Source organism: Lachnellula hyalina, assembly GCF_007821495.1.
Source record: "Lachnellula hyalina strain CBS 185.66 chromosome Unknown contig00018, whole genome shotgun sequence".
Classification (NCBI taxonomy): domain Eukaryota; kingdom Fungi; phylum Ascomycota; class Leotiomycetes; order Helotiales; family Lachnaceae; genus Lachnellula; species Lachnellula hyalina.
Window position 1 is genome coordinate 170,635 of NW_022157132.1, and position 22,062 is coordinate 192,696.

At 47.6% G+C, this 22,062-nt stretch overlaps 8 protein-coding genes across 8 annotated transcripts; 5 read left to right on the forward strand and 3 right to left on the reverse strand.

Annotated features, from left to right (window-relative positions):
- Nucleotides 1-902: 902 nt before the first annotated feature.
- On the forward strand, nucleotides 903-3,042 carry LHYA1_G001859 (putative dihydroxy-acid dehydratase, mitochondrial; the record flags this gene model as incomplete). The annotated part of the gene is given in 8 exon segments (XM_031146838.1): nucleotides 903-1,032; nucleotides 1,091-1,113; nucleotides 1,125-1,214; nucleotides 1,284-1,308; nucleotides 1,441-1,530; nucleotides 1,709-1,848; nucleotides 1,988-2,203; nucleotides 2,275-3,042. The coding sequence occupies 8 exon segments, from the start codon at nucleotides 903-905 to the stop codon at nucleotides 3,040-3,042; spliced, it is 1,482 nt and encodes a 493-aa protein (XP_031008183.1).
- Nucleotides 3,043-3,059: 17 nt separating this feature from the next.
- ilvD (Dihydroxy-acid dehydratase) lies at nucleotides 3,060-3,428 on the forward strand (the record flags this gene model as incomplete). Its single annotated transcript, XM_031146839.1, has 2 exons — nucleotides 3,060-3,159; nucleotides 3,217-3,428. 2 exons carry the CDS (start codon nucleotides 3,060-3,062, stop codon nucleotides 3,426-3,428), a joined length of 312 nt encoding a protein of 103 aa, XP_031008233.1.
- A 250-nt stretch (nucleotides 3,429-3,678) lies between these two features.
- ndufaf3 (NADH dehydrogenase [ubiquinone] alpha subcomplex assembly factor) lies at nucleotides 3,679-4,482 on the forward strand (the record flags this gene model as incomplete). Its single annotated transcript, XM_031146840.1, has 2 exons — nucleotides 3,679-4,198; nucleotides 4,274-4,482. The coding sequence occupies 2 exons, from the start codon at nucleotides 3,679-3,681 to the stop codon at nucleotides 4,480-4,482; spliced, it is 729 nt and encodes a 242-aa protein (XP_031008232.1).
- Nucleotides 4,483-9,791: 5,309 nt separating this feature from the next.
- Nucleotides 9,792-10,776, reverse strand: LHYA1_G001862 (uncharacterized protein; the record flags this gene model as incomplete). The annotated part of the gene is made up of 7 exons (XM_031146841.1): nucleotides 9,792-9,900; nucleotides 9,947-10,056; nucleotides 10,105-10,127; nucleotides 10,186-10,323; nucleotides 10,374-10,402; nucleotides 10,458-10,615; nucleotides 10,663-10,776. 7 exons carry the CDS (start codon nucleotides 10,774-10,776, stop codon nucleotides 9,792-9,794), a joined length of 681 nt encoding a protein of 226 aa, XP_031008216.1.
- Nucleotides 10,777-13,284: 2,508 nt separating this feature from the next.
- On the forward strand, nucleotides 13,285-15,644 carry LHYA1_G001863 (putative acyltransferase; the record flags this gene model as incomplete). The annotated part of the gene is made up of 2 exons (XM_031146842.1): nucleotides 13,285-13,494; nucleotides 13,551-15,644. 2 exons carry the CDS (start codon nucleotides 13,285-13,287, stop codon nucleotides 15,642-15,644), a joined length of 2,304 nt encoding a protein of 767 aa, XP_031008215.1.
- Nucleotides 15,645-16,087: 443 nt separating this feature from the next.
- Nucleotides 16,088-17,829, forward strand: ERG27 (3-keto-steroid reductase; the record flags this gene model as incomplete). Its single annotated transcript, XM_031146843.1, has 2 exons — nucleotides 16,088-16,152; nucleotides 16,278-17,829. 2 exons carry the CDS (start codon nucleotides 16,088-16,090, stop codon nucleotides 17,827-17,829), a joined length of 1,617 nt encoding a protein of 538 aa, XP_031008213.1.
- Nucleotides 17,830-18,086: 257 nt separating this feature from the next.
- On the reverse strand, nucleotides 18,087-19,674 carry apdF_1 (Aspyridones efflux protein; the record flags this gene model as incomplete). Its single annotated transcript, XM_031146844.1, has 3 exons — nucleotides 18,087-18,332; nucleotides 18,414-19,094; nucleotides 19,210-19,674. 3 exons carry the CDS (start codon nucleotides 19,672-19,674, stop codon nucleotides 18,087-18,089), a joined length of 1,392 nt encoding a protein of 463 aa, XP_031008212.1.
- An 851-nt stretch (nucleotides 19,675-20,525) lies between these two features.
- Nucleotides 20,526-21,776, reverse strand: spk-1 (Serine/threonine-protein kinase; the record flags this gene model as incomplete). Its single annotated transcript, XM_031146845.1, has 1 exon — nucleotides 20,526-21,776. One exon carries the CDS (start codon nucleotides 21,774-21,776, stop codon nucleotides 20,526-20,528), a length of 1,251 nt encoding a protein of 416 aa, XP_031008214.1.
- Between the last annotated feature and the right edge of the window lie 286 nt (nucleotides 21,777-22,062).

Below are 22,062 nucleotides of genomic sequence, written 5' to 3' on the forward strand. Positions count from 1 at the left end.
AGGAGAAGGAACGATGGAAATGACTCAACTTATGGCCGGGGGAATTCAATCGAATATCATACTGGTCTGTCCTTTCCTTTTGGATGTGAAGGGGGATTTGAGAGAGAAAGAAAGTATCAAAAGCTCTTTCTCTGGGCTGTTGAAAGCTGATGCGGGAGGCTTTTGCCAAGCGCGGAAAGTCACGAGTGGTGCGGGGTGGGGTGGAGTGGGCATCGCATCTCTTCCAAGCCTCTTGTTCTTCCCAGCCAATGCAAAGTAGTGCAAGTACTGTAGCTGACCTGATACGAGTATAGTACGAGTGCGACCTCAGTAATATTGGTACTGGTACCGGTACCAGCACCATAGCTAAAATTCTCACTCGGAGACGTGGACAACGGACGGGAACATGACCATGAACATCTTGGCCAATCTAAGACATGCGAGCTGCAAGCTTAAGTTCAAGCTCGAGCAACTTGTTGTTTCTCTCCTGCAAGGCAATGCACATCTGCCGATCACGGAGAGATAGCACAGCATCTATCCATAAGTTTTGCTCATTCTCTAGCAAAACCTGCAGCAATATCTCTGCACACGAAAACAGATGGCCTGGCTCTTGAAGCTAGTTAATCGGCCTCTACCGGTACCTTTAGTAGTGGCTACGACAGACCTTAGTGGGGCAGCGGGGATAACCACACTGAATAGAGATCATACATTATCTCTTCAGCTGTGGCGTACCGGAATCACTTTTCCTTCTGTTCCATTCCGAGTTTTCAATCTCCATCGTCCTTTCCTTTGCTTTATTATCTCAGTCCAGCGTCCAGTTGTCCTAGATTTTGGAAACACTTCCTTCTGTCCGCAACCCTCCTGCCTCTTCATTCCCACTCTTCTCAGTTTCACGTCTGCAGTCGAACAGACCTACAGTCACTATGGAGCCTTCAAACTATGAGGATATCCCAGACAAGCCGAGATATCTTGATTTCCCATGCCTTGAGGCCGGAACCACGGCCGCAGACGGGAAGCAAGCGCTGAATAGATGGTCTACCACGATTACTAGGGGTATGAGATGTCTGTTTGTCTTTTGAAAGAAGCTGCCACTAATATGATAATTGCTCAGGTCATGATTTCCCTGGAGCCCAGGTATGATACAGTCTCAGCATATGGATCAGGTTCTTACTCGAAAGGCTATGCTCTATGCCGCCGGCGTCCCAAATCGAGAGATGATGAAGACAGCCCCACATGTAGGGTGAGGACTTACCACGCTACAACCTGTTCCATTGCGATACTAAATGTGTGTAGGATATCTACAGTCTGGTGGGAAGGAAATCCATGCAAGTAAGTCACAATCCAGAGATAAGGAGGTGACACGGTCGTTGATATGTGTTACCAGTACCCACTGTACGTTCTACAAAACCGGACATTTTAATACGCCTACTATAACGGTATTACCTATCTAACGAGAAACAGTACATGACCTTGGAAAAATTGTCAAGGATGCGGTGCAGAAACAGGGCATGCTAGGCTGGCAGTTCAATACAATTGGTGTATCAGACGGAAGTTAGTACCTCTCCGAGATAACATCCCCTCTTTGAAAGATAGGCAATTTCTGGTCATGGGAGACATGTTCTAGTGAACAGGCCATACACCAGTAATCAGCGCTGACTTCTTCTAGTTACCATGGGGGGAGAAGGTCAGCCTCACTCAATCTTTACTCTGCTATAACTGACCCGATGAGGCATGAGATTCTCACTCCAGACCCGCGAGATTATTGCAGACTCGATAGAGACTGTGACATGTGCTCAGCATCACGATGCCAACATCTCAATTCCTGGATGTGATAAGAATATGCCTGGTGTGATTATGGCAGCTGCTAGAGTAAGTAATTGGAATACTTATTTATTTGTTTGGATCTAGGTAGGGACTGTGGCAATATACTCAATCATGAGTTCCTGAAAAGAGACCCCTACGGCTCCTGAAAATTTGAAGGACTAGTTCTAACTGCTCCGTTCTATAGCATAACCGGCCATTCCTAATGATTTATGGAGGCACAATCAAGAAAGGCTTTTCTAAGCTTTTGGATAAACATATTAACATTTCAACTTGCTATGAAGCAGCAGGAGCATTCAACTACAACAGACTCCATGCAGCTGCAGGAGCTGGCGAACCAGGGCGAACCCCGAGCGATGTCATGGAGGACCTGGAACAGCATGCTTGTCCTGGCGTTGGTGCGGTATGAAAGTTCTTATCCTCAATGATTATCCACCCTTTTACTCTATTGATAATTCTAACTAATATCTGTAGTGCGGGGGAATGTACACAGCTAACACAATGTCAACTGCAATCGAGGCTATGGGTTTGTGTCTCCCGGGCTCATCTTCAAATCCAGCTGTATCTCCGGCAAAGGCGCGCGAATGCGAAAAAGCTGCAGATGCCATCAAAATATGCATGGAGAAGAATATTAGACCGCGAGACTTGATGACAACAGAATCGTTCGAAAATGCGCTGGTCGTTACGATGGCTTTGGGAGGCTCAACGAACGGAGTCCTGCACTTCCTAGCCATGGCCGGCACAGCAGAAGTACCACTCACATTAGATGACATTCAGCGTGTTTCAAACAAAGTTCCATTTATTGCAGATCTGGCTCCATCTGGCAAGTTCTTCATGGAGGATTTATACAACATTGGCGGAACACCATCAGTGCTGAAGCTTTTAGTTGCAGCTGGACTTTTGAATGGCTCCATACCTACCGTCACTGGAAAGACGCTCGCGGAAAATCTGGAGCCATTTCCTTCTTTACCTCAGGATCAGGTTATTATCCGGCCCCTTTCAAACCCAATCAAGCAGACAGGCCATCTCCAGATCTTGCGAGGAAATCTTAGTCCTGGTGGTGCAGTCGCAAAGATTACCGGCAAGGAAGGACTTGTCTTTACCGGCAAAGCTAGGGTTTTCGACAAAGAGTTCGCATTAGATGCGGCGCTCAACAAGGGACAAATACCACACGGGGAGAACCTCGTCTTAATTGTCAGATATGAGGGACCTAAGGGCGGGCCGGCATGCCCGAGCAATTAAAGTCGAGCGCTGCAATTATGGGTGCTGGTCTCACGAACGTAGCTCTTGTGACCGATGGGAGATACTCTGGGGCAAGTCACGGGTTTATTGTCGGACATGTTGTTCCGGAAGCTGCTGGTGAATATATTTCTTCGCTACCCCTTTCTTCAAGCCCTTGGCGCTAACCTTCAGCAGTGGGTGGGCCTATTGCCGTCGTCCAAGATGGCGATGTCATAACTATTTCGGCCGAAACAAATACTTTGAGTATGGACATCAGTGATGAGGAGATTGCAGAACGACTGAAGGCTTGGAAGCCACCCAAGAGCGCGGTCAATAGAGGTGTTCTCGCGAAATACCAGAGACTGGTTGGAGATGCTTCTCACGGCGCTATGACGGATTTGTTTTAAGACAAGACCAGATTATGCAAGACGTAGAATGGGAGACATATTGTATTTAGACTTAGACTGCTTTAAAAATGGAATTCTTGCCCCTTTTCTGAATTCTCATCACGTGTTGCGGCAGAGTGGAAATGTCGTGACGTTCACAAAGCTTTTGAGCTTCAACTCACGAGAGCTCAAGCTTCTCAGCAATTGCTCTTCCCCAACCACCCACCTCTATTTTTACGACGTCCAGTTACTCGCTCGAACACCCATAATAATGCCTCCTATACGACCAGCCCTCACACGCCCAACAATCCACGACCTCTCGCACTTCCTCTTCTCCACCCCACAATCGCGCTCCCGCTGTGTCGCCCGATTCTCGACCCCCAAACCCAAACACCTACTCGCAACTATACCCACATCCCGCAAATTCTCACCTCCCCCCATCTCCCCACAAGCATCCCCCAAACCGCGCACACACGACCGCGGCCCAGCCTCCACCGAAGACACGCAAACGGACTTCTCGTCGCTCGACGTCCTCGGCAATACGCCCGTGCCTAGCACAAGCATCGATGCGTGCGCGTGGGATGGCTTCCATCTGAACAGCGGCGTGAAGGTGGTGGGTGGCAAGGGCGTGCTGCTTGTTAATGGCGAGGCGTTTGGGTGGTGTCCTTGGGAGGCTGAGGGGGGTGTTGCGGGGGAGGGGGGAAAGGAGAAGAGGTTGGTCAATGCGAAAGGGCAGTTTGAGGTGGGGGAGGCGGCTTGGGGGGTTTTGGGGTTGGTTTGGCCTAAGCCTGGTATGTTTGTGTTTGGGTCTTCCTATAAATATATGTTCTAAACAGCACAAGTTGACTGACGTGTTCTGGTTGTAGATTTATTGATCTTGGGACTGGGGAAGGATATGAGGCCTATTAGCCCGAAAACGAGACAGTATATTCAGAGCCTAGGGATTAGGGTTGACATACAGGATACGAGAAATGCGGCTGCGCAGTTTAATCTGCTTGCTATGGAACGGGGGGTTGGGAGTGTGGCTGCTGCGTTGATACCATTGGGGTTTAGGGAGGGTGTTGGTGTTCAATGAGATGGTTGATGGGGATATGTGAGAAGAGATGAAAGGAATGCTTCTGTCACTGCCTTACAAGGTGTATACTGTGCTGACTGGGAAGAGACCGGGATAAGAGTAATGTGTAAATACCACTATACAAAGCAGGAAGCTTACGTCAAGTAATGGTGAAGGTTAACGAAGATCTCCTGCAATTGCTTAGTCTAGAGACTAGGAACTTGATGAGAAGCCAAGAACAGGCCCAAGTCAACGATCCTGCGAAGCATTTCTGCCTAGAGAGATTTCACGGAGATCTTTGGGAAAGAAAGAAGTTGTATGTCCCTAGAATTAAACCACTCTTTCATTTGCGGACTTCTTTGGTTCATATATATCATAAAGTCTATCCCCAACTCTTCTACATAAGAAGCTAGACTAATCCCCTTGACCATTTCAGACTTTGACTCAAAGAAAGTTCATTTTATATACCCTGCCAGGTAGAGAAACCCAACCCAATCCCTAATACCTCCATAGCTGACTCAATTTTCATCCTGGTCCTTTCCTACGCCTTAGCTGAGACAGTTCCTTATCCGTAACATCTCTTGCTGAAACTCCCTTTTTTTTAATTCCCCACCGAAAAGAATATCCACCTAGTACCAACGAAAGAAAGAAATAGATTTCCGAAGCCATTTGCACCCGTCCGAGTACCCAGAGTCCTGCCATATCCTCCTCGAGATGAAACACAAGCAACCGTGCCAGCACCGCAGCTTGATGTTATCCCCAAAGTTCCGAATCACCGAACCTTTGCCATGCCCCTTTCCGCAAGCTGTCCTACAAAGAAAACTTCAACTCCGTCGGGCTTTTTTGCCGGAAGGTGGCGATGGATAGATGCCCGCCTCACGCTCTCTCTTTCTCTGCTCTCTGCGCTCCTTGCGAATTTTGTCAAGATTATTGTTGCCGAAATCGTCGGTCTCCTCGGGCCCGAGCCATTCGATCGAGTGCTTTTTCTGTGGGGGGGTGTGAAGTCGAGACGAGATTTGCGAGTCGGTGGCGCGACGGGGTGGTATTCATCTGCATCCGAATCCAAGTTAAGTGACTCCGCTGGTCGCTTCTTCATCTTTGTTATAACAGACGAGGAGCTGGAAAGGACAAGTCGCTCCTTGCTCTTTGAGTACCTAAACTTTTCCGTGATGGATTCACGGGTAACTTCAGACACAACTTCCTCCGCCTTTGATGCTGGTGGAGTTGTTGGAGTTGGTGGGGACCGTGGGATAACGACTCGAGGGAACCCGCGAGAAATTATCTGCTTTTCTGGACCGGCTTCTTCTTCCTCGTCATCGTCTGCCTCGTCATCAGTGTATTCTGCGTATAGGCGATACCCCTTCTGGCCTGTTTTATTGCGGTTCTCTTGAAGAACACCGAGATTTTCAGGACCCTTGAGATGAAATTTTATTCCGGTATAACTTTCAATAAGCCGCCGAAATTTGTGACACTGCACACATGGTGACTCGGTCAGATAGAGCTCGGCCTCCAAGTTTGGAAACCAATCCTTGAGCCTCCAGAGTTCGCCTATTAACTTCTCTAATACTTTTCGACTTGTCCAGTCGATAGTCTCAAACCGACTAATAGACCTCTTAGCACACATCACGACCGCAAAATACTATTCCATTGAGTCAGAATGGCAAAGAATCAAGTGCTTGGGTTTTGGAAATGATCTTACCAACATGAGCTTTGGCTCCACATGAGATGCGAGAGTATGGCCAGCCTCTTGGCCCAAGGCGGTGTCAAATACCCAACGCTGGAAATCATGACCATGATACTTGCCAAAGTGCTTCACCAATTCCGTCCATATTCCACTATCCAACAACTTTGGGTGCGAATCTGCACAAATTGACCACCCGGGCAGGGCATACGCAAGAGGCCAACCCCCTTTTCGTTGCACCCATGCAACTACCTTCTTCCGGTTATATCTCGTGTTACCCCGAAATACCTCCTCAACGCGGAGAATCATAATGTAATTTGAAGGCGCCCTGAAAACATAGGGGTTTCCATATAAATGGGCGTTATCAGGCAACTGTGTGCGGGATATAGTTGGTAACGCCTGGGGTCTACGCATAATTGCGGTTTGTGGCTCGAGAATCTTTCCAATCGTGGAACAGTGAAGTTGAAGATTTTTGATGAGCTCTGAGTTGGATGAACCATGCTCCTTGAAGTTTTCTACAAGGTCATCGGCATCTCCGAAGGCCGAAAGCATTGATGAGAGGTTCTCAGCAGTCTCTAAGATCTCTTCCAAGCTAGGCTTCGGCGGAGGAGTTGGGTTGTGAGGATCTCCAAGAACGGTTTCATCGTCTGAATCTGGTTCTGCAAGCACCTTCATGGCGTTTGGAGTCGAACGCTGGAAGTCTGGTCTTGCCTTCTTCTTTACTTTTTTTGGCCTTCCTGGTGATTTTCTCTTGGCTGGCAGTGGCGTACGTACTGGTGTAGCTGGAGGGGAAGTCGGAACATTTGCGGAAGCCATAACTTCATGTAACGATCGATCCCTGGCCTTTTGGGATTTGCTTCTAGCCACTGTATTGATTAGAGAAGTGGCAATTGCTGTTAAGTTATACGTACTTGTAAGGTGGAGGATGTTGTCCTGAAAAAAAGTGAGGCAATTAGCAAGGCTGTGAAGCGAGGTGGAGTAAAGGTGAATTGCAAAGAGTGAATATTGAAACTCTTCAGCTGCAAAAGCCGAAGTTGACAAAATTGATAGATCGAACTTGAAAGCTGGAATGTAAGGGTACAGAAAGTCCAGAGTCAAGGTAACTGAGCTGAAGCTGGAAGTTGATACTTTCATGAAGAGTGAATACTTACAACTTATATGTATATGTGCTGAAAGCGAGATGTGGGGAAAGAAGCGTGGAAATGTGGACAGCCAGTCGAAGAACTAGAGGGCTAAGATCCTTGGGAATGCGAGGTGGGGGAATATGGCCTGTGGACTTGTTGTTGACGAGTTGATGGATCTAGAAAGGAGGAAAGAAGATGAGTAGCGAGGAAGCACGCTAAGAGAGCTTGTGGCCTTGAGGGCTTGTTAGCTTGTTAGCCCTCGAGGCAGTGAGGTCTGAGAATTGTGGCTTGTGTGACGTCTTCTGTTGCAAGGATCAAGGCCCAGGGTAGTGAGGTGTGTTTGCTTGACGGTGAATCTCGACGCTCTTGCTTCGAGGAGGTTGTGAACGTAGCAAGACAGAGAACGAGCCAAGCTGCTAGGAGAGAGAAATTCTTGATGGCGGTTGATTGTATTGGTTATGAGCAAACTCTTCAGCTGTATCTCGAAGCGTTGTGAGCTATTCAAGAGTGTTGGTGGAAAGGTGAGTTGTTGAATCTTGACAGTCGATTCACAAGTTGGTCGAAGCGAAGCGAGGAGAGCAGAGGGGTTGAAAGTGAAGCGAGAATGCAGCAGCGTTGCTTTTCAAGTATAGTACGGAGTAGGCGGAAGAAAAAGCAAATCTCTAACACCATTAGTACGACTCTCGGACATGAGATATTATAATACCTCAATCTCACGTAGACTAAAGGAAGTTATTTAAGAGCTTGCACATGAAATTCACAATCCACTAATAGTCGGTCATTCTTTCGCTTGTAAAGAATAAAGGACCGACTATTACATCAAGGCTGGCTATCAAAACCTCTACAGCTTCGAGTAATTATTGGTGTGCCAAAAAGATCAATGCAAAAGGTAAGGCCCCAAAGTCAAATCAGCTGACTCTCTCGGTCTTCAACAAGACTAGATGCAAAGTAGCAAATGCCCTCCAATATTGCTTTACATACTGTAACCTATTGATTTCCAATACTTCATAGCGCTCCTGACTCCGGACAACAAAGTTTCGTGTATGTATGAGGATCTGTAGCATGATCTGTCTGCTAATTACCATTCTACGATCCCCTTGAATATTTTCTTCGTTAAGTCAAACCTGCTCCCCGACCGGCTATACGATAAAATTGACCTTTTTGCAATCGGGTCAAAAACCAGGTTGACATGAGATAATCTGGCCCCTGCCGGCACATACACCTCTTCTTAGATTTCTCCACAGCCTTGTTCCTTAGCCAGCATCATCCGCTGGGTAGCCTTCGCTTTGAAAACGCTGTTCTGGACCCCCTCCTGCCGTAATCAGTGACTTAGTGCTACAATCGCTTTTCTACGAAGTACAGGATGTCAACAGCGGGACACCACTTTAGATAGCGCCCCGGTAATCCCCATATCGGTAGAGAAGACTGCTGTTCGGTCCGAGACGGAGTCACCAATTTCGACAATCGCAGCTGCGAGGTTGACGGATTCCTCGAAGACGCGCCTTACTTCGTCCCACTTCTTTAGTCTGGCGCTGGGATACTGACGGCTGTCGCGGTTCCATTGTCCCAAGAGCCTGCCGGTTGTTATTGTGTAGTACCGGTTCCAGATCAGAGACTGACGAGCATCTACAACACTTGCAAAAGGTTTGAACTGCGGAGCAGTATCTTTGGGAGTCATATGCCAATATAAACCTCTCACTATCTAATATTGTGTTAGTACAAATTTGACGTGAAAAACATGCTTGAAGATATTGTTTGTTGAGTTGATGGACGCAGGTGTGGTTTCTATTGTCCATAAGGTGGCTGCAGGCAAAACGTGCTGTATGCAGATAATTCAAGATTCACCCTATTGTTTTTCTAAAAATAGCCCGAAAATCATAATACGACTACGATTCTAGAGCACCAGAGAGTATATGCGTCTGATTATATAAAATATCTTCGCTTCCTTTATTAACGCTGATCTTACATGGTATCAAGTAGCACAGTAACACCAATATTCACTATCCGCGAGAGTCTTTACGCACTGTCAAACGCCTCCTCCCCCTCCTCCCCCCAAGCCCCAACAACGCAATTCCAACCATCCAATCAACCCCCTCACATCCTCCCGACTATACATACACTTCCCCCGGAAGCTTAGTTCTCGAAGTCTGACCCCCTCATACCGAATCCTCGCATTGCCCCTCAGACCCAGACCCCACATCCCATCAAACCAAACCCCCACCCACATGTCTCAATGCCAACATCACTTCGCACTCCTGAAATAGTTCAAAGAGATTCCTTAGCTAGCCGGCGGCGGCGAAATATCAAAATACGTATCGATACTCCTAATCTCTTTCAACTTCCTAATCTCATCCGGTACCCGCCCCATAATCCTCACCATCTGTCTCAACGCGTTCATGTCCCCCAATTAATTATCTCCAGCAAGCACATCGACACTCCCCCAAAGACCCCACCTTAACCCGCATCTTACGACTAGCGCGATATTCATCTACAGCTACCAGTATACGATGGAGCCGAGTAATCGCTTATGACGGGCCGATGAATTGTAGACTCTGGTATGTGCATGTCGTTGAAGAGTCTGAGCTCGATTGGACGCCACCGCTGATTTGGTAATTCAACGCAGTTGTACCGTAGCTGCAAAAAGTCAGTTCGAGCTCGGGATGGTGACTTGAATGCTTACCCTGAAGCACACCATGGTGAAGTCGTCGAAGCCGTTACAGAGATATCGGTCCATAGAACCGGGCCAAAATCCCACGTTCCTTCGTTCTTCAGTTCAATTGCCAGGAGACCCTGCTGACTATCAGTTGTCTGTCACCTTGGGAGTTGTACATAGCTTACTCTGGTCAAGGCACCTTCGTTGGCTTTTCGGTTCGATGTCTGTTAGCAATCGTCTCTGCTAAGGTTTGTCAAGGGGCTTACAAAATGAGTTCGACGATGAGCCGGTCTGCGGTATCTGTCCGTTTGCTGAGCCAATGGCACCGGGGGCAAGAGACCAGGCATCAGTCCATAAACCATTGTCTAGGGAGAATGTGCTTGTTATAGAGTCGCCAGGGTAGACTATACACCCAATTAGAAAGAAACAGATGATACTGGATGTGCTTCATTACCTTTGATAGGTGTGTACACATAATTCGGACTAGGAACAATCTTAGCACAAAAGCCGTAGCCAGATCCAGAATTCATCTTCTTACTTGCAGCAGTACTCGACGAAGAACGTCCAGCTCCCAGCACCGTTTGAGTCACTCAAGACGCTCTGGAACACAAAGCCCTCAGACTCGTTTTCGAGGCCTGGCCAAACTGCATGGAGACCCCCACCAGGTGTTGATGGGACCACCATTGTGGATTGGAACTGCAAAGATGAGTACTTCCCCGCCCAGAAAGGTGAAATCGACATACTCTAGTAATCGGGGCACTTGGCAGAAACCAGAATGCATGCGCAGAATCTGCTCGGACAGAAAATTGCAGGAGCGCCAAGCAGAGCGCAGAAACGAGGATGGTAATAGCGTTCATCTTGGTTGATGTTGTAAGGTAAGACTTTGGGTTCGAGGGCTATCCTAAGGTGCCGAAGGAAATTCGTAGTTGAGGTTCCTTGGGATTCATGACCTGGCGGCCTGGAATGAATCACCATAAGGGGAAGGGGTGAATGTGTACAAGTGTGTATACCTACCTACCTACCTAGGTACTTATTACTACATGAGCGGAATCAAGGTAATTATCAACCCGCATATCTGAACCTTTAATTTCACTATTAAAAAAGCTTTGCACATGGAACGTACTGATTCGCATTATCGATACGAAGGTATCAATTGTTTGTGCAAGATCCATGTCACGGCCAGTAATCACTGATCACTAGGCGTCCTCCCGGTTTCGAAAACCGTTCAAAGGTGGTTAGATGTAGGCCGAAAAATTGTGGAGAATAGGCACCGAGTTCCAGAGGTCTTCATTGGTCCAAAAACACTATATTCTGACTTGCATCCACTATTTCCTATGCAAAGTCAGAAAACGGTGTAGATTGCCGAGACGTCCAATTTGAAAAAATGAAATTTAGAGATAATGTGACTATATAGAACCCTGGACTGTTATAAACCAAACCTCGGATACATCTGACAATTTGATCTGAAAGTTTAAAAATAGCCGCAGTTATCACGTATAACTCCCCCTTTTTGATTCTCAGTCGCTCGAGCTGGAAGACTTTTACTAGAGGAGCTAACGATATTTGAACTAGAAATATTCGAAAGCTGGACATCTGTTTACTCGTGCAATAACATTGCCATCAAGGTGAAGCTCATGGTGAGAACTCGGATTAAGCGCGGAAATCTGATTCGTTACCTCGTACGCTAATGCCCTGGTGATTCTTGCAAATGCAATGGTATGGTCAAAGACTTAGTATGGGTATATGAGCATCCGCTTCTGATCCAGCTCCAACTTGGAAATAGCTTTGTTCTCCATTAGAGTTTTGAACCATGGCTTCAGCTTCTTCATATCACTAGGTGTTGCCGCACGACCTTGGAGATATTGGCCGTAATGGATTGTCGCACAAACTTCCTCGATTGTAACGCCGTAAGAGTGAGATGGGAAGGGGACGTCGTGGAAAGCGCGGAATCAAAGCTCGGCATAGGGAAAGTTAGGATCGTTGATGTCGAGAACCATTTGAGTTGCGATTTGAGAGCCAGCAGTGAGCTTCTTTCTGTAGAAACTGGAGTTCTTCGCCATCGCCATCGCCAGTCGCGAGATAAGCATAGTTGCCAAGATCCTCCCATTGATAACCCGATTGCGGGTTGCAGCACAGAATTGAAATCCTCCAGTACCTGTGGTTTTATAGAATCTCAGTGACAGATCTCCATTGGGGTCAATGGTAATATCTTGGACGCCGTGCTATCGGCCGGTCAGCAGGGTGCTTGGATCTGAAAGAGTGGCAGATGGCCTACAAGAACAAGCGCCATTATGAAGATAGCGACCAGAACCTTGATTCTGAGTCAAGTAGCTGACGTACGATAAGACAAGCTGGATTGCCTCCCAAGGAAACGGATTTTGGTAGTTGATTTGCCTACTCACCTGAAAGAAACTAACAGTACATACAAGACCCTCTATTCGTTGCCGGTAAGGGTTACAAGAGGAAATGTGATAAAGATTTTTCGTTATTAAGGGTAGATAAGATGCTCTACGCTCAATATAACAGTACATACAAGGTATGCATTGAAATAAGTATATAAGGATAGTAAATCTCTTTTCATGAGGGCTTTTATGCAGACGCTAAGCCCAGCCCAGTGACCTAGATGTGAAATATCACACAAAGGCAACTTGGTGTTTCCATGTGTCCCAATCAAAGTGGTACCTAGTTGTAGATTATCTAGGACCTGACGTATTGCATCTAGTAGGTCTAGGGGTAATTTTCCCAAACTTTGCAATGGCATATTCTGTCTGTCCCCAGCTAGTATGGGGATTACTTGATCTTGGCGGGCTGATGGTATATACTTTGGTGGCCCTGTGAGCCTTTTTGCGTAGGTTCTTCCATGATAGCGGAACGGAAAGATGTCTGTGCAAGCCCAAGAAGTTAGGAAGGTACAAGACAAGTACAAGATGTGATGTGGAAGGATACAGCTACGGGACTGGACTGATTAGCGCTTAACCGCGGCTAGAGATGTCACGCTAGTGCCACAATCACTCCATCCCATCACCACAGCCACAGAACAAATTGATGTCGACATCTTGAAAAAAAAAGAACAGCAGAGTACTTGTTATTGGAGATTCAACAAGCCGGCCGCCTTTTCAATTAACATGAAGTCTTTCTTCCAACCACGATCTCGAATTCCAATCCCTCATATCTCGAAAACAAACCGCGCCCGATCCTGCTCCTTAGAATTCGTTGAGTAACGGCCTGCAGGTGAAGCCTAGAACACTCACTCACCCACCCACCCTGCCACCACCCGCTTGGCCGGCGAAAAACTACTACCGTGCATCAGACGTTTTGTTTGAATCTGCGACCCTCGATCTCTGACCGTCTTACCACTTATCAATATGGCCAAAGATTCGGAAATCCACGAGCACATACCTCATAAGCTCCCACACAAGGAACGGTCTCCCATGACAAACTGGGTGTACGATGTATTCCTCTGGACTTTTTCTATACTCGTTGACCTTTTCTTCCGAGAAGTACACCCTCGAGGGTCATGGAAAGTTCCCAGGCGGGGGCCTGTGATCTTTGTCGCAGCCCCGCATGCCAATCAGGTAAGTACTTACCTTCAGATCCGCACTATGTAGTTTGCTGATACTCTGATATGTAGTTTGTCGATCCTCTTATTCTCATGCGTACACTTCGCAACGAATGCCACCGCAGGGCTGCCTTTCTTATTGCAGCAAAATCGATGAACAGATGGTTGATCGGCTGGTTTGCACGGAAAGTTGGTGCTGTGCCCGTTGGGCGGGCTCTTGACATGGTGAAACCTGGCTCTGGAACAGTCTACCTCCCGGATCCTCTTGGCGATCCTCTTCTCGTTCGTGGTATCGGGACAAAATTCGATGGGAAGGAGGTCCAAATTGGTGGATTATTGGTCCTGCCTAGTATCAAGGGAACTGCCGCTAATACGGAAATCGCGGAAGTCATAAGTGCTGAGGAGTTGAGGTTGAAGAAGCCCTTCAAAGGCGCAGCAGCCATGAGACAACTTACTGGAAGGGATGATGTGGATGACAATGGCAAATTTACAGACCAGAGTATCAAAGGCCCAATAGAAGGGTTTGAAGGCTCGAGGTACAAGACTGCCCCCAAAGTGGATCAGACACAGGTCTACGATGCCGTGTTTGACCGTTTGAGCGCAGATGGGGCGGTAGGAATATTCCCGGAAGGAGGTAGTCATGATCGAACAGAACTGTTGCCTCTCAAAGCTGGTGTTGCTATTATGGCCCTGGGAGCATTGGCAGCAAATCCTAACAGTGGATTGAAGATCGTCCCCTGTGGTATGAATTACTTCCATGCACACAAGTTTCGGTCTCGTGCTGTCATCGAGTTTGGAAACCCTGTCGACGTTCCAAAAGAGCTGGTCGAGCTTTACAAAAGTGGGGAGCGGAGAGAAGCCGTCAGCCAGCTGTTGGACACTGTCTACCAAGCTCTGGTTGCTGTTACGGTCACAAGCCCCGACTATGATACCCTAATGCTCATCCAAGCTGCTCGAAGGCTGTATAACCCTACAGGGAAGAAGCTCCCACTGCCAATGGTCGTGGAGCTGAACAGGAGACTCGTTAAAGGGTATACGCACTACAAAGACGACCCTAGAATTATCTCACTGAAAAAGTCGGTGAATAATTACAACAAACAACTGCATTACATGAACTTGCGAGATCACCAAGTAGAGTACGCCAAATATTCGATACCAAAAGTCATCTTCCTGCTCTTCTACCGACTGGGAAAACTTTCCGTCCTTTCAATCGGCGTACTTCCTGGTCTTGTGCTCTTCGCGCCTGTCTTCGTGGCCTCCAAGATAATCAGCATAAAAAAGTCACGAGAAGCGCTTGCTGCATCTACTGTCAAGCTTCAAGGTCGGGATGTTATGGCCACTTGGAAACTTTTGGTAGCACTCGCATTCGCCCCTATCTTGTACAACCTTTACACTTTCTTACTGGCGTCTTGGACGTATCGCAACAGGGTGCAAGGTTACATGCCTGAATGGGTTCCTTTGTGGGCAGTCTTCGTCTTCGGATACATATTCTTCCCCGCAATCACATATGCTGCTTTGCGTTTCGGTGAGGTTGGCATGGATATAGTCAAATCTCTACGTCCTCTTGTACTGGCACTCAACCCGACTTCCAGCAACACCTTCCACAAGCTTCGGCAGCGCCGGGCTCAACTTAGCACCGAAGTCACTGATTTGATCAATACACTAGGTCCGGAAATGTTCCCTGACTTCGACGCTGCGAGAATCGTAACAGATCCGCTCCGCGCCGATGGGGAACTAAGCCCTACATCGCCTACTGGGAGTGGCTTCCATCGTCGAGACAGCAGCCATTCTGGTATTTCTGAAGCAGAAAATTCCCCCCAAATCCGCAGAAGTTATACAGATGCCTCGATTGGAGGCGCTCCAAGCATGAAAAGCCACCTACCTCGGAACGAGTCCTTTAAAAATATTGGGAACATTGCGCTTTTTGCAACCCGTCCACCATCAAGGAGCAGAAGTCGGAGCAGTAGCAGTGGTGGAGCAGTGGGTTCCGCAGGCTTTCCCCTGAAAAGTTTTAGCACACTGGATGCGAAAGGAGGTTTTGATGAGGTCAGCATGAAGATTAGGGGGGCAATGCGAGAACGGGGTCAAATGCGGAGGAGGAAGAGCGAAGAAGCCAGAGCGGAAGATGAAGATGATAGCGAAGACGAGGAGAGGAAGGACGTCTAGGTTTCATTGGGCTTTTCTTTATATCGTCTGATGAAGTTCCGAATTTTCTTGACACTTTGATAGCGTGGCGTTGGGAATAATATCGATACCATTTGTTTCAACTTTGCTAATTTTATTTAAAAACTTCCCATGATGCACGGTTCTATTCACCTTCCCCTCTAAGAACACTATTAGAAATTCAGAATCCATAAATCGAAATGAAGTCATGATGCTTTGTACCCCTGAAGGCAACGTTAATCCAAAAGCAGCCTACCCCATGATTTTCGATCAGCGCAACCTCTGACATGCGGGGATTGTCAATTTTAACGTAATATTTGTGTAAATCTCGGCTCAAAAATCTACACCTTAAGTAGGAGCAATCTCAATACGCCTCACCTCAACTCGCCGGCCTCTCCAATACTCATATCCCAATACCTTTCTTCACTCGAGGAGCAATCTGCCAAATGGGACTCCCGCCATGGGAGACTAGCGATAGCCAGCTCTTTGCATTGATCACCGGCGCCAACAGGTAAGCTGTCTGTCCGTCTGTCTAGCTTCTACCCCTCGACATTGCTTGTGCCACGCATGCTCTACTAAGGATTTACTGCCCTTTCATTTTCGAAACATTGTACAACAGTGCTAATCCGCAAGCAGTGGCCTCGGGTTTTCAATTGCTTCACGACTCATCGACGAATTCCTCACCTCCCCCTCGACGTCTCCAAACAAGCATCTGGTTCTAGTCCTCTGCACTCGAACCCCCATCAAGACACGCTACACAATCTCCCGGCTGCGATCCCATCTCAGGAAACTGGTTGAATATTCGGCGTTCGCGACAAGCCTTCGCGAGAAAGCCAAAGCCCAGGGAACGGAGTACAGATGGGAGGAGGTGGTTCAGAGAGTGCACTTCCTAGGCGTGGAAGCTGACCTCTGTAATCTGCGGAGCGTGTATGCGCTCGCCGATAGACTGGTCAATGGCACGATAGGGAGTCCCGATGCTACTACCATTGATGGGTTGAGGCTCCCGCATGGATCCCCAGGCACGCAGAGTTTTTCGGAAGATGCGACGCAGGATCGTTGGGCGCTGAGTAAGGAACGTGGGTCTATTGGTGCGCAAAGATCTTGGGGCTGGGGTTTGAGCGGCCTCCGTCTGCCAAGATTGGACGTGGTGATCCTGAGTGCGGGGATGGGAGGCTGGGTTGGTGTTGACTGGCTACCTGCAGTCCGAGATGTCTTGTTTGACACAGTGGAAGCTGTGACATGGCCAAAATTCAAACTACCAAATGTTGGGGCTGTCGTGAGGTCCCAATCATCTTTTAAGGCGAAAAAGTTATCAGATGAAGAAGAAAAACCTTTACTTTCGAATCAGGCAAAGCCCGATGAACCTCCTCTGGGCGAGGTCTTCTGCTCCAATGTGTTTGGGCATTACATCCTTGCTCATGAGCTAATGCCACTTCTCTCCCGTCCTGCTTCGTCTTCCTCTCATGCTGGTGGGAAAATCATTTGGGTCTCTAGTGTTGAGGCCCTCTCGGAGCATCTCAACATCGATGATATCCAGGGCCTCGAATCTCAAACGCCCTACGAAGATACAAAACGTCTGATTGACGTGCTATCCTTGACCTCTTCTCTACCATCTACTCAGCGTATTGTAGCACCATTCTTCGACAGCTCGAATATTGTTACCAAAACCGAAAGCGACGCTGGGGAGGAGAAACTACCATCGGTGAAGCCAACGATGTATTTGACACACCCTGGTATTTTTGCTTCAGAGATTATGCCCCTGAATGTCTTTTTGGTCTGGATTTATAAATTTGTCTTTTTGTTCGTACGATGGTTGGGCAGCCCCTGGCATACAATCGAGCCCTACAAAGCAGCAGTTGCACCTGTCTGGTTGGCGCTCACCGACACGGAGAAACTCGATGTTATCGAGGGTGATGGGACTAAGAAGGCAAAATGGGGGTCTGCAACCGACAGAGGTGGTGAAGAAAGAGTCATGAAGACAGAAGTGGCTGGTTGGGGATGGGATGGCACTCTTGAGAACGCAGATGATATTGCGAGAAGGAAGGGGAGGAAGAGAGGCGTTGTTGATATGACGAAAGAGGCACGAGAAGATTTTGAAGTGCTGGGGATTAAATGCTGGTCCCAGATGGAGGATTTGAGGAAGAAGTGGGAGGATATTCTTGGAGTCAAGAGCTCCAAGAAAGTGTAAGTTTGACTGTGGCTTGCTATGCTGTATTACGTGTAATAAACTGTATATGTTAATGAAATTGATTGCACTATACCCATAATTACTATCTTCTTCTGCAACCGCGTACAATTGAACTTGATTTCAATACCAACTCTAACATTACTCCAAATGCAGAAAGACAGACAATTTTCCTAACCTTGTTTTCGCCTGATTCCCAATAAAGACGGCTCCGAGGATACTTAAAATACTACAATGCAATATACCTACCTACCTACTATTCACGCCTTCCACATCCATCTCCGTTTATCAACAGCATCCCAAAACCGCACCCCAATCACGCACAGCGCAGCTCCCCCAAGCAGTGCTGCATCAAACAATACAACGTTCCTATAATTCCCTAGCTTGCTCTCGCCTAATATCTTACCACCGACTGGACTTCCGAAGATCTGGCCGAGGCCGCGCACGAAGTATATGAAACCGTTGACGCTGGCGTAGGCTTGGAGGCCGAAGACTTCGGCGATTGTCTGGGTGAGGAGGTTAGTAAGGTTGCTGATTGAGAAAGGAGGAGAGACAGAGAGGGGGAGAGGAGGAGGGGAGAGACTTACAGTAGGAAACAACGCATTATACCCACCCCCAGCGATCCCATAAACCACCACAAAGCACACCCACAAACTCCTACTCCCCCCTTCCCCTGAGCTCGCACTCCCCAACCAAAACCCCAGCACAGAAACAACACACAACACCACATTCGCAATCAGCGTATTCTGCCTCCCACACCTATCCCCCACCCACCCAGTCAAAACACGACTCACAGAATTTACCCCGTTACTAAGCGCCAACAGCGTCGCCCCTCTCCCCGGCGAATACCCCAGCGCCACCGAATACTCCGCCAAAAATGTAAGCGGCAGTCCATTTCCACCCGCCTGGAGGAACCCCGCGCCCACACTGAGCAGGAACGCGGGTTTCGTGGCTAGTGCGAGGTTAATGTGCGTAGGTCTTCGGCCTACGAAGCGGGATGGCGCGGCGGTGATGGCGATGGGGAGGGAGATAAGTAGGTTGAGGAGCGAGAGCGTGCGTAATGTCCAGCGCGGTCCGAGAGCGTTGAGGAGAGCCCGGATTAGGGGCGAGAAGACGAGCCCGCCGATCCCGGCGCCTGATAGGATGAAGCCCATGGCGGCGCCGCGGTGCGTGGTGAAGTATTCTGGGGCGGAGCTGAGGATGGGGAAGTAGAGGCATGAGGAGCCGATGCCATAAAGGAGGCCTTGGGTTAGGAGGAGGTGCCAGACCTAGCGAGAGTCAGTAATTAAGCAAGCAAGTAAGCAATTAAACAAGCATCAATTTGAGATGTAACATTGTTAATCAGACCACGGGCACTGGGCAGAGAAAGTATAATATACTTACCTGTGTACTCAAACTCGCCAACCCAAACCCCGCACTCATACACAGCACCCCCAACACACTAACCCCCCTCGTCCCCTTTATCCCCAACCGCGCAATAACAGGATTGACAACAATACTGCCACCCCACGTAAGTCCATACCCCAGGGATCCCACAAAAGCTACTAGCGCCCCATCCTCCGCGGTAGTTTTCGGCAGCATGGTCTGGGACGGCGATATATAGTAGGACTGAAACACGCCATAGGCCTGGTTAAAGCCGATTGTGATGCAGATGGTTAGGAAACTAGATATCAGGACTAAGATCTGGCGTTGGCGGGTCATGGGCCGGAGTTCGGGGGATACTGATATGTTGGATATAGCAGATGGATTCGGTGCTGGGGCCTCTTCTTCTTCTTCTAAGGATATGGATATTGTGTCCTGGGGCGTACGAGTCTCCCGGAGAGCGATTGCTGAGGTTGATGATGCCATATTTTCTGCGTAAAGTAAAGTACCAGAAGCAACTCAAAGAGTCATAGGCTATAGCCGAGGCAATTGATGTATTGTGTGTAGTGGGTTAGTTGTTGTCCGCGAGTGGTCAGAAGAGCCCTCAGAATTCACAATTGTAACTCGTTGCAATGCATTCTCGAGTTCTGCTTGAGATTTCTCTCTGGAAGGGCAACCTGCAAGAGTCAGTGGTCTTTACTTATAAGTAATGCTTTTTTAAGAGTAAGGGAAGATGGGTACAGCTGAAATGGCCCAACTTTTGCATCGCTACAGTGCACGTGGTATTCTCAGGGGTTCACCCCTTACAATTAAGGCTCAAAGAATTTATCTTGAGTTCTAGACTACAGTAGTAGTTCAGTATATTAAAATAGCACAGGAAGGAAGGATCTTTGATTCCGAATTCTGGTCTTTTCTAATAGATACCTAGCTACTCTGTAGTTAATATAAGGTTAACCACTAATCATTATTAGCATAACTTATTAGCTTTTTTCTCCAAGTCGCTCTGCAGTATAATATAGCACGCTATAGGTACAGTATAGTATAGTATAGAGATTATATAATATTGTTAAATTGATTATTTTATTATTCCTAGATTTAAATTATATTATATAATCTTGTATAATGCATCTTACTCCTCTGAGCTGCATTATACCGCAGGTGGACTTAAGAAGAAGAAAAACGCGATTATTTATTCGCTAGAGTTGTGACCTGTGCGAGGCATTATTTATTCATTTAAGTTATGCTATGCAAAAGTTGGGCCATTTCAACCGACCCCAATATAACCAGATCCGAGCTCGTGAACAATACTGCTGCCATAAGAAAACCCAAGTACCACCTTACTGCTTGTATATCTCCATGACGGCTCTGAATGAAGGATCCTGTTGAAGTTGCTTTACAGAAATACGAGATTCTGGTAGATAGCAAAATCCCTTAGACATAATAGATAGTATATGGCCTTTCTCCGTGTCACCAACATCTGGTCTCACACGTCTGATCAAAACGTCGAGGCGATCAGAGGCCTTTCTGCTCTGATCATACCACGAATCATCGCTCACGCCGAAACCTTTATAATCGCCTTTCCAGTGCTTAGGCAGCGGGCCTAGGAGCTCAACCATATCCGAGATAACTGAGGAACTCGCGTTTCTGTAGAAAAGGCGAACTCCGAGAAAGAGTTCTAAGAAAAGGCACATGTAGCTCCATACATCGCTGGCAAGACCTAGATCCTTATCATGCAACAGTTCCGGGGCACAATACTCAAAAGGCGCATGGAATTTGGGCGTTACAGAAGTGCCTACATTAATTGCATGCCCGAAGTCGCCGAGGCAGATAGTATCTCGGAGCAAATCCTCAGAGACTGTGACTGGTTTAACAATCTCTGCTTGTATCCCGGAAGGTAGATATAACTTGATCTTTTGTGGCCTGCCGAGATACTCGTATATCGTATCTGTATTGCTTTTCTCAAAAGAACGGATACCCCACATGATGTTTCGATTATTCAAGTCTATAGAATATATTAGCATGTATGAAAACTTGTAGCGAGGTGGAATTGACTTGCCCCGGTGAACGATTCCAGCGTCATGGAGACTTTCCAGGGCTTTCAACAACTGTTTCGCGGCTGAGATTCGAGCAACTATTGACATCTGCATCAAAAAACAGGAACCGAGACTCGGACCCCACACTGGGAAAACTAAGACCAGGTGCATCTGTTTGTCGTGGTCTCGCAGGTAGAAGAAATTTTCGTACGTAAGAAGATTCGAGGTGTTTTGTACACGCAGAATGATTTCATTCTGGAGTTTCAGCTCGTTTTCTCCTTCGCTTCCAGGAACATGAATTTTGAGGGCCACATTATTCTTCATCTGAAAGTCGTATGCCATCCAGACAGTGGAGTAGCCGCCGTGGCCAAGTTTATGCTCGATGCGATATCTCTCGTTGAGGACATCTCCGATGCATATCGGGTAGTATAAGCCCTCAAAATATCGGTTTAGAGGTTCAGCAAGATCCTCGACCTCACATTCGTCGTCAGAGCCCACAAAGTCTCCATAATCAGGGGTGTTGTTATCTTCAAGAGGCATCATCAGCGTTGCCATTTTTGTAGGTAGACTTATGTACCCCCAGCCTCCACAACATCTTTGATGGCCCGTGCACAAATTCCTTCTGCTAGACAGGCGCGCGCCACTACCCGTTTATTCCCGCGTTTTAGCTTCGGGCTCAAAGAGTGAGGTTATCAATTGCAATAGTTTTGAGAAGAATGAAGGAATGCCATCAACACCAAGTCTCGTAGGAGTTTTACAATTTATTAATACAGAATTGAAAAGGCTTTCCCATTGAGGTCAACATCATCACCAAATCCCCGCGCAATGCCACAACTCATCA